Source organism: Salvelinus alpinus, chromosome 12 (assembly GCF_045679555.1).
Source record: "Salvelinus alpinus chromosome 12, SLU_Salpinus.1, whole genome shotgun sequence".
NCBI classification, from domain to species: Eukaryota; Metazoa; Chordata; class Actinopteri; order Salmoniformes; family Salmonidae; genus Salvelinus; species Salvelinus alpinus.
In genome coordinates this window covers 50,034,186-50,046,472 of record NC_092097.1, presented here as the reverse complement: position 1 = coordinate 50,046,472, position 12,287 = coordinate 50,034,186, and the positions used below count along the sequence as shown (strand labels likewise).

The following is a 12,287-nucleotide window of genomic DNA, read 5'->3' as shown; positions in this document are numbered from 1 at the left end:
TTTTTTACTGCAATGGGCTAAATCAGGGTCACAAACAGTGTTTCTTGGTAGTCTTAAACATATCTACTTTGAAACAAAAGTATACACCTCACACACATGGTTAATGGGCTTAAAAAAAATACACCTGTACCATGTCAGGTATATAGAGTTGAAATGTATTACATTTTCTGTTTGCAGCCCAATATTGCACTTTATATACATCACAGAAGAGTGAAATTTAACAAAATCGTATGACATAGAAACACTTCAAATAATGTTTATTATGAAATTATGAAAAATATTAACATTCCACCCATGAGTCACTAGGTCACTTGACTGCAGGAATTAAGGAGGATTTTTAAGCCTTGTGTCACGATCGTTAGAATGATTAGACCAAGGTGCAGAGTGCGTCGAGTTCAACATGTTTTAATCAAATGAAACTCACCAAAACAAATACAGAAAACAAACGAACCGTGAAGTAATTGCAGTGTAAACAGGCACTACACAAAAACAAGATCCCACAAACAACAGGTGGGAAAAGGCTGCCTAAATATGATCCACAATCAGAGACAACGATAGACAGCTGCCTCTGATTGGGAACCATACCAGGCCAACATAAAAAACTAAAAACTAGAATGCCCAACCTAATCACACCCTGATCTAACCAAACAAAGAAATAAAAAGGCTCTCTAAGGTCAGGGCGTGACACCTTGAGATCATTGAGGCATGGATTGTGTACAGTATGTGTGCCATTCAGAGGGTGAATGGGCAAGACAGAAAATGTAATGGTAGAAGGTAGACCGGTTTAACCGGTACACCGGTTTAACTGTGTCAAGAACTGCAACGCTGATGGGTTATTCAAACTCAGTACTGAGTTTTTTTCTATTTTAATTTTACCTTTATTTAACTAGGCAAGTCAGTTAAGAACAAATTCTTATTTTCAATGATGGCCTAGGAACAGTGGGTTAACTGCCTTGTTCAGGGGCAGAATAGCAGGTTTGTACCTTGTCAGCTCGGGGACTTGAACTTGCAACCTTTCGGTTACTAGCCCAACGCTCTAGCCACTAGGCTACCCTGCCGTATCAAAAATGGTCCACCACCCAAAGGATATTCAGCCAACTTGACACAACTGTGGGAAGCATTGGAGTCAACATGGGTCAGCATCCCTGTGGAACGCTTTCGAAACATTGTAGAGTCCATGCCCTGATGAATTGAGGCTGTTCTAAGAGTAAACGGTGCATTCAAAAAGTATTCAGACCCCTTGACTTTTTCCACATTGTGTTACATTACAGCCTTATTCTAGAATGGATGAAAACATTTTTTTCCCTCATCAATCTACACATAAACAGGTTTTTAGAAATGTTAGCAAATTTATAAAAATGTATTTAAAATCAATAAATTAAATATCACATTTACTGTAAAACCTTGAGTGGCCCAGACAGAGCCCGGACTTGAACCCGATTGAACCTCTCTGGAGAGACCTGAAAATAGCGGTGCAGCGACGCTCCCCATCTAACCTGACAGCGCTTGAGAGGATCTGCAGAGAAGAATGGGAGAAACTCCCCAAATACAGGTATGCCAAGCTTGTAGCGTCATACCCAAGAAGACTCGAGGCTGTAATCACTGCCAAAGGTGCTTCAACAAAGTACTGAGTAAAGGGTCTGAATACTTATGAAAATGTAATATTTCAACAATTTCTGAAAACCTGTTTTTGCTTTGTCATTATGCGGTATTTTGTGTAGATTGACGAGGGAAAAAAACATTTTAGAATAAGGCTGTAACGTAACAAAATGTGGAAAAAGTGAAGGAGTCTGAATACTTTCCAAATGCACTGTATATAGTACATATTGGTCATATGGTATATACATATATGTATAGTACATATGTCATATTATATATATAGATTATATAGTATATATAGTACATATTGGTCATATAGTACATATTGGTCATATAGTATATATAGCACATATACAGTATATATAGGTCATAGTATATATATATATATATATATATATATATATATATATATATATATAAATGTAGAGCTCTCCAATTCTGTTCCTGGAGAACTACCTACGTTCGGTAGATTTTCACACCAACCCTAATCTAGTGCACCTGATTCTAATAATTAGCTGATTGATAAACCCTAATCAGGTTAGTTATAACTGGGGTTGGAGTGAAAACCTACAGGAACAGGTTTGGAGAGCCATGGGTCATAGGGAAGACAATTAGGAGGAAACTCTTTAGTTGGTGGTGACAATGAGAGAGCAGTTTCCCAAACCCCCTCCATGAGAATGTTTTGTGGGGGTCGCAACTCACAAGTGTGAAACCGAACGGGGAAAATACATATTTTTCAAAAATATTTCAATAGGCTACATTTTATTTTATATTTATACCTTTGCTTATTCGATCTAGTTACTAATATAGGCCTACGGTATTGCATCAAATTCTTGTCTCAAAGACATCTAATCTGTGCTTCAGAACCAAAAAGTTGCACGTCTTAACACTTACTATACAAAATCATGGGAAGGCCTATATGACTTTTTCCATCTTCAGAATGGTGACTCGGGATATAGTTGTCATCCATTCAGGAGAGTACGTCTTGGTGTGTGACAGGATGTGTGAGAAGCCCAGTTTCTTATACAGGGCCACTGCAGAAGTCTGGATGGAACTGGTTTCCAGGACGACCTTAGAGAACCCTCGCTCTTTACAAAAGTCAATAACGGTCTGGGTCATCCTGGAACCGAGCCCTGTCCGACGACACTTCGACGATACAATCATCCTGAATAGTTCACCGCACATCTCCCCGTCTCTTCCGCCCACCACCTTTTTGGCCACAACGGCCACCATACCTAAAATCTCAACCCAGCCGTTGACCTCAGTCTCAGCCACCCAGAAGCAGTTGTCGGGGTGGCTCAGGAAGCATCCTGGAATGTCCTGCATGTCCGTGCGCAGCATCTCTCTGACGAAGCTGGCGTACAGTTGCCTGCAGCAGTAGTAGACCAGACCTACCCAGGCTCCAGCCGACAGCAAGGCCCAGAGAGTAGACCCACCTCCCAGCATGTAACCAGCCATAGAAAGGAATAGGGTGACGCCCACATTGACAGGGTTGCTAATGGCGTTATAGAATGAAGGGTTGATGTGCTCCAAGATGCCATCACAGAACAGGGTTAACACAGCATCCTTGTCGGAGGGCCTGTATCGCCGGACTACCAAATGCACTATTGAGAGGAAATATTTCATATTATTAGACATCCCCATAAGGTGTAGTTACAAACTGTGGAATGTTCCACAGTATTATACCATACTATACTTTAGTACTATACTATATTGAATGAATTCAATGAAAATGTATGGAAATAAAAACACAGTATCAAAAGTTGTGGGTAGACTTCAATTCTCCAAACAATACAGTGTAACCTATATATCTATCTATCTGGTGTGTTCAGTGAAACCTATATATCTATCTATCTGGTGTGTTCAGTGTAACCTATATATCTGGTGTGTTCAGTGAAACCTATATATCTATCTATCTGGTGTGTTCAGTGAAACCTATATATCTATCTATCTGGTGTGTTCAGTGTAACCTATATATCTATCTATCTGGTGTGTTCAGTGAAACCTATATATCTATCTATCTGGTGTGTTCAGTGAAACCTATATATCTATCTATCTGGTGTGTTCAGTGTAACCTATATATCTATCTATCTGGTGTTCAGTGTAACCTATATATCTATCTATCTGGTGTGTTCAGTGTAACCTATATATCTATCTATCTGGTGTGTTCAGTGAAACCTATATATCTATCTATCTGGTGTGTTCAGTGTAACCTATATATCTATCTATCTGGTGTGTTCAGTGTAACCTATATATCTATCTATCTGGTGTGTTCAGTGAAACCTATATATCTATCTATCTGGTGTGTTCAGTGTAACCTATATATCTATCTATCTGGTGTGTTCAGTGTAACCTATATATCTATCTATCTGGTGTTCAGTGTAACCTATATATCTATCTATCTGGTGTGTTCAGTGTAACCTATATATCTATCTATCTGGTGTGTTCAGTGTAACCTATATATCTATCTATCTGGTGTGTTCAGTGTAACCTATATATCTATCTATCTGGTGTGTTCAGTGTAACCTATATATCTATCTATCTGGTGTGTTCAGTGTAACCTATATATCTATCTATCTGGTGTGTTCAGTGTAACCTATATATCTATCTATCTGGTGTGTTCAGTGAAACCTATATATCTATCTATCTGGTGTGTTCAGTGTAACCTATATATCTATCTATCTGGTGTGTTCAGTGTAACCTATATATCTATCTATCTGGTGTGTTCAGTGAAACCTATATATCTATCTATCTGGTGTGTTCAGTGTAACCTATATATCTATCTATCTGGTGTGTTCAGTGTAACCTATATATCTATCTATCTGGTGTGTTCAGTGTAACCTATATATCTATCTATCTGGTGTGTTCAGTGTAACCTATATATCTATCTATCTGGTGTGTTCAGTGTAACCTATATATCTATCTATCTGGTGTGTTCAGTGTAACCTATATATCTATCTATCTGGTGTGTTCAGTGTAACCTATATATCTATCTATCTGGTGTGTTCAGTGTAACCTATATATCTATCTATCTGGTGTGTTCAGTGAAACCTATACATCTATCTATCTGGTGTGTTCAGTGTAACCTATACATCTATCTATCTGGTGTGTTCAGTGTAACCTATATATCTATCTATCTGGTGTGTTCAGTGTAACCTATATATCTATCTATCTGGTGTGTTCAGTGTAACCTATATATCTATCTATCTGGTGTGTTCAGTGTAACCTATATATCTATCTATCTGGTGTGTTCAGTGTAACCTATATATCTATCTATCTGGTGTGTTCAGTGAAACCTATATATCTATCTATCTGGTGTGTTCAGTGAAACCTATACATCTATCTATCTGGTGTGTTCAGTGTAACCTATATATCTATCTATCTGGTGTGTTCAGTGTAACCTATATATCTATCTATCTGGTGTGTTCAGTGTAACCTATATATCTATCTATCTGGTGTGTTCAGTGTAACCTATATATCTATCTATCTGGTGTGTTCAGTGTAACCTATATATCTATCTATCTGGTGTGTTCAGTGAAACCTATATATCTATCTATCTGGTGTGTTCAGTGAAACCTATATATCTATCTATCTGGTGTGTTCAGTGAAACCTATATATCTATCTATCTGGTGTGTTCAGTGTAACCTATATATCTACCTATCTGGTGTGTTCAGTGTAACCTATATATCTATCTATCTGGTGTGTTCAGTGTAACCTATATATCTATCTATCTGGTGTGTTCAGTGTAACCTATATATCTATCTATCTGGTGTGTTCAGTGTAACCTATATATCTATCTATCTGGTGTGTTCAGTGTAACCTATATATCTATCTATCTGGTGTGTTCAGTGTAACCTATATATCTATCTATCTGGTGTGTTCAGTGTAACCTATATATCTATCTATCTGGTGTGTTCAGTGTAACCTATATATCTATCTATCTGGTGTGTTCAGTGTAACCTATATATCTATCTATCTGGTGTGTTCAGTGTAACCTATATATCTATCTATCTGGTGTGTTCAGTGTAACCTATATATCTATCTATCTGGTGTGTTCAGTGTAACCTATATATCTATCTATCTGGTGTGTTCAGTGTAACCTATATATCTATCTATCTGGTGTGTTCAGTGTAACCTATATATCTATCTATCTGGTGTGTTCAGTGAAACCTATACATCTATCTATCTGGTGTGTTCAGTGAAACCTATACATCTATCTATCTGGTGTGTTCAGTGTAACCTATATATCTATCTATCTGGTGTGTTCAGTGTAACCTATATATCTATCTATCTGGTGTGTTCAGTGTAACCTATATATCTATCTATCTGGTGTGTTCAGTGTAACCTATATATCTATCTATCTGGTGTGTTCAGTGTAACCTATATATCTATCTATCTGGTGTGTTCAGTGTAACCTATATATCTATCTATCTGGTGTGTTCAGTGTAACCTATATATCTATCTATCTGGTGTGTTCAGTGAAACCTATATATCTATCTATCTGGTGTGTTCAGTGTAACCTATATATCTATCTATCTGGTGTGTTCAGTGTAACCTATATATCTATCTATCTGGTGTGTTCAGTGTAACCTATATATCTATCTATCTGGTGTGTTCAGTGTAACCTATATATCTATCTATCTGGTGTGTTCAGTGTAACCTATATATCTATCTATCTGGTGTGTTCAGTGTAACCTATATATCTATCTATCTGGTGTGTTCAGTGTAACCTATATATCTATCTATCTGGTGTGTTCAGTGTAACCTATATATCTATCTATCTGGTGTGTTCAGTGTAACCTATATATCTATCTATCTGGTGTGTTCAGTGTAACCTATATATCTATCTATCTGGTGTGTTCAGTGTAACCTATATATCTATCTATCTGGTGTGTTCAGTGTAACCTATATATATATCTATCTGGTGTGTTCAGTGTAACCTATATATCTATCTATCTGGTGTGTTCAGTGAAACCTATATATCTATCTATCTGGTGTGTTCAGTGTAACCTATATATCTATCTATCTGGTGTGTTCAGTGAAACCTATATATCTATCTATCTGGTGTGTTCAGTGAAACCTATATATCTATCTATCTGGTGTGTTCAGTGTAACCTATATATCTATCTATCTGGTGTGTTCAGTGAAACCTATATATCTATCTATCTGGTGTGTTCAGTGAAACCTATATATCTATCTATCTGGTGTGTTCAGTGTAACCTATATATCTATCTATCTGGTGTGTTCAGTGAAACCTATATATCTATCTATCTGGTGTGTTCAGTGAAACCTATATATCTATCTATCTGGTGTGTTCAGTGTAACCTATATATCTATCTATCTGGTGTGTTCAGTGTAACCTATATATCTATCTATCTGGTGTGTTCAGTGAAACCTATATATCTGGTGTTCAGTGTAACCTATATATCTATCTATCTGGTGTGTTCAGTGAAACCTATATATCTGGTGTTCAGTGTAACCTATATATCTATCTATCTGGTGTGTTCAGTGTAACCTGTATATCTATCTATCTGGTGTGTTCAGTGTAACCTATATACAGTGGGGAGAACAAGTATTTGATACACTGCCGATTTTGCAGGTTTTCCTACTTACAAAGCATGTAGAGGTCTGTAATTGTTATCATAGGTACACTTCAACTGTGAGAGACGGAATCTAAAACAAAAATCCAGAAAATCACATTGTATGATTTTTAAATAATTAATTTGCATTTTATTGCATGACATAAGTATTTGATCACCTACCAACCAGTAAGAATTCCAGCTCTCACAGACCTGTTAGTTTTTGTTTAAGAAGCCCTCCTGTTCTCCACTCATTACCTGTATTAACTGCACCTGTTTGAACTCGTTACCTGTATAAAATACACCTGTCCACACACTCAATCAAACAGACTCCAACCTCTCCACAATGGCCAAGACCAGAGAGCTGTGTAAGGACATCAGGGATAAAATTGTAGACCTGCACAAGGCTGGGATGGGCTACAGGACAATAGGCAAGCAGCTTGGTGAGAAGGAAACAACTGTTGGCGCAATTATTAGAAAATGGAAGAAGTTCAAGATGACGGTCAATCACCCTCGGTCTGGGGCTCCATGCAAGATTTCACCTCGTGGGGCATCAATGATCATGAGGAAGGTGAGGGATCAGCCCAGAACTACACGGCAGGACCTGGTCAATGACCTGAAGAGAGCTGGGACCACAGTCTCAAAGAAAACCATTAGTAACACACTACGCCGTCATGGATTAAAATCCTGCAGCGCACGCAAGGTCCCCCTGCTTAAGCCAGTGCATGTCCAGGCCTGTCTGAAGTTTGCCAATGACCATCTGGATGATCCAGAGGAGGAATGGGAGAAGGTCATGTGGTCTGATGAGACAAAAATAGAGCTTTTTGGTCTAACTCCACTCGCCGTGTTTGGAGGAAGAAGAAGTATGAGTACAACCCCAAGAACACCATCCCAACCGTGAAGCATGGAGGTGGAAACATCATTCTTTGGGGATGCTTTTCTGCAAAGGGGACAGGACGACTGCACCGTATTGAGGGGAGGATGGATGGGGCCATGTATCGCGAGATCTTGGCCAACAACCTCCTTCCCTCAGTAAGAGCATTGAAGATGGGTCGTGGCTGGGTCTTCCAGCATGACAACGACACGAAGCACACAGCCATGGCAACTAAGGAGTGGCTCCGTAAGAAGCATCTCAAGGTCCTGGAGTGGCCTAGCCAGTCTCCAGACCTGAACCCAATAGAAAATCTTTGGAGGGAGCTGAAACTCCGTATTGCCCAGCGACAGCCCCGAAACCTGAAGGATCTGGAGAAGATCTGTAGGGAGGAGTGGGCCAAAATCCCTGCTGCAGTGTGTGCAAACCTAGTCAAGAACTACAGGAAACGTATGATCTCTGTAATTGCAAACAAAGGTTTCTGTACCAAATATTAAGTTCTGCTTTTCTGATGTATCAAATACTTATGTCATGCAATAAAATGCAAATTAATTACTTAAAAATCATACAATGTGATTTTCTGGATTTTTGTTTTAGATTCCGTCTCTCATAGTTGAAGTGTACCTATGATAAAAATTACAGACCTCTACATGCTTTGTAAGTAGGAAAACCTGCAAAATCGGCAGTGTATCAAATACTTGTTCTCCCCACTGTATCTATCTATCTGGTGTGTTCAGTGTAACCTATATATCTATCTATCTGGTGTGTTCAGTGTAACCTATACATCTATCTATCTGGTGTGTTCAGTGTAACCTATATATCTATCTATCTGGTGTGTTCAGTGAAACCTATACATCTATCTATCTGGTGTGTTCAGTGTAACCTATATATCTATCTATCTGGTGTGTTCAGTGAAACCTATATATCTATCTATCTGGTGTGTTCAGTGTAACCTATATATCTATCTATCTGGTGTGTTCAGTGTAACCTATACATATATCTATCTGGTGTGTTCAGTGAAACCTATATATCTATCTATCTGGTGTGTTCAGTGTAACCTATATATCTATCTATCTGGTGTGTTCAGTGAAAGCTATATATCTATCTATCTGGTGTGTTCAGTGTAACCTATATATCTATCTATCTGGTGTGTTCAGTGTAACCTATATATCTATCTATCTGGTGTGTTCAGTGTAACCTATATATCTATCTATCTGGTGTGTTCAGTGAAACCTATATATCTATCTATCTGGTGTGTTCAGTGAAACCTATATATCTGGTGTTCAGTGTAACCTATATATCTATCTATCTGGTGTGTTCAGTGAAACCTATATATCTGGTGTTCAGTGTAACCTATACATCTATCTATCTGGTGTGTTCAGTGTAACCTATATATCTATCTATCTGGTGTGTTCAGTGAAACCTATATATCTGGTGTTCAGTGTAACCTATATATCTATCTATCTGGTGTGTTCAGTGTAACCTATACATCTATCTATCTGGTGTGTTCAGTGTAACCTATATATCTATCTATCTGGTGTGTTCAGTGAAACCTATACATCTATCTATCTGGTGTGTTCAGTGTAACCTATATATCTATCTATCTGGTGTGTTCAGTGTAACCTATATATCTATCTATCTGGTGTGTTCAGTGTAACCTATACATCTATCTATCTGGTGTGTTCAGTGAAACCTATATATCTATCTATCTGGTGTGTTCAGTGAAACCTATATATCTATCTATCTGGTGTGTTCAGTGTAACCTATATATCTATCTATCTGGTGTGTTCAGTGTAACCTATATATCTATCTATCTGGTGTGTTCAGTGAAACCTATCTATCTATTTATCTGGCGTCTTCTTCTAAATGTATTTACTGTTACTAAACAACATACAATGTATAATGCTGATAGGGTAATTGACTACAAAGTCACCATCATTCAAATATATTTTGCATGTTAGGCTCGTTATTACAATTTCAGGTTCACATATGTAATACCAATGTCATATCGACCCACTAGTAGGTCAGGGCTGATCTTGCCAAGTACCTCAACTTCACAATGACTTCATCCACGGAGCTGAGTGCAGACTATAATTTTTTTATTAACATCTGACTCCTTCGAATTGCTATGCAGTCGATACTTCAAAATGTAAATTCTTAAACCTTTACCATGTACCTAAGTTTGTCTTCTGTTCTTGTGTGCCTTTATTTGCAGAAATCCATATTTAAAAAAAAATAAAACCTTATAATAAAACGTTAGTCAAATATAACCACCAACTGTTACTAATTGCTGTTGCTCTAAAATGGCAACTCAGGAATGCGCATGTGCCAACTGAATCTCAACAAGAAAACAGTCGGTGGTTGTATTTGATTAACGTGTTATTAAAACGTATCGGTTTCAGCAAACAAAGCACGCAACAACAGAGGACCAACATGTGTACACGGATTGTGAAGTATTGACTGCATAGTGACTCGAACGATTCGGAGGTTCATTTGAAAACTCTATAGTCTGCGCTCAACTCCGTGGATGAAATAATTATGGAGTTGAGATCCTTGGCAACGGCTGGCCAAGAACGTCTCAATTTGAGGGTACATCATCAGCATAATTAACATGTCTGATGTAGGCCTAGCTGACTAAAACTCACTGCTCAAAACTGAAACGTCACTCACAAAAAAACACCCTTACTTTTTGAGATTGTCTGTGCACTTCCAGCCTTCTGTTCCAAGTCCAGTTTTGTGACTACGGATTAAATATAGGCTATATTCAACAGCTGCAGAAAGGATACAACGTAACGTCAAAGGGCGCAGGCTCTGGAAAAATACAATTTTCAATAACGAAACGTTAACGTTACACAACTTCGTTTATGTCCGTGCAAAGTCCACACTGCGAATTGACCCAGACAATCTGCTTCAAATTCAAGTTAAAATAAAATACTACAAAATATTCCAGAGTAGGCTACATTAACGTTACAATAAAGATTTTGAGAATAAAAACATAACTTGCATAAAAGGTAGGCTCCACGCGAGTCCAAGAACCATTCAACGCAAACGTTCCACTACCCATGGCGTTCCCTCAAATTTAGTCATGTGATTCCATTGTGGTAAAGTCATTATTCTATAGTTGTGGTAATGAGTAGGTCGAAGGCAGACTAAACTACCGCAACAATAATAATAATAATAATACAATTATTTAATATACATGCATATATTAATAATACTATATTATTATTATTACTATTATATTGGTATGTATAGGCAGTGGTGTAAAGTACTTAAGTAAAACCACTTTAAAATACTACTTAAGTCGTTTTTTGGGGTATCTGTACTTTATTATTTATATTTTTGATTATTTTTACTTCAGTACATTCCTAAATAAAATAATGTACTTTTTACTCCTTACATTTTCCCTGACACCCAAAAGTACTCGTTAAATTTTGAATGCTTAGCAGGACGTGAAAATGATCCAATTCAGAACATCCCTGCTCATCCTCTGCCTCTGATTTGGCGGACTCACTAAACACAAATGCTTCATTTGTAAATCATGTCTGAGTGTTGGAGTGTGCCCCTGACCATCCATACATTTAAAAAACAATTAAATTGTGCCATCTGGTTTACATAATATAAGGAATTTGAAATGATTTATACTTTTACTTTTGATACTTAAGTATATTTTTGAAATTACATTTACTTTTGATACCTAAGTACATTTAAAATGATATACTTTTAGACGTTTACTCAAGTAGTATTTTATTGGGTGACTTTCACTTTTACTTTAGTCATTTTATGTTAAGGTATCTTTACTTTTACTCAAGTATGACAATTGGGTACTTTTTACACCACTGTGTATAGGCTGTGCGTTGTAGGCTACCAGAAATGTGAATATTGGGGATCCTGGGCCTTACCCATCAAATGTGACTTACTTTACTAATTTCCTAAAATGGGTTTCTATTTCACAGGGGTGTAAATTACTTAAGTAAAAAATACTTTAAAGTACTACATAAGTAGTTTTTTGGGGTATCTGTACTTTACTATTTATATTTTTGACAACTTTTACTAAACCACATTCCTAAAGAAAATAATGTACTTTTTACTCCATATATTTTCCCTGACACCCAAAAGTACTTGTTACATTTTGAATGCTTAGCAGGAACGAAAACGGTTCAATTCACACACTTATCAAGAGAACATCCCTGGTCATCTACTGCCTCTGATCTGGAGGACTCACTAAACACAAATG

At 37.4% G+C, this 12,287-nt stretch overlaps 1 protein-coding gene across 1 annotated transcript; it reads right to left on the bottom strand.

Annotated features, from left to right (window-relative positions):
- Window positions 1-240: 240 nt before the first annotated feature.
- nat8l2 (N-acetyltransferase 8-like 2) lies at window positions 241-11,123 on the bottom strand. Its single transcript, XM_071336745.1, has 2 exons — window positions 10,737-11,123; window positions 241-3,203 (listed from the first exon to the last, which is right to left on the bottom strand). Coding segments are annotated over exons 1-2 (690 nt in total). The 5' UTR covers window positions 10,738-11,123; the 3' UTR covers window positions 241-2,514.
- Between the last annotated feature and the right edge of the window lie 1,164 nt (window positions 11,124-12,287).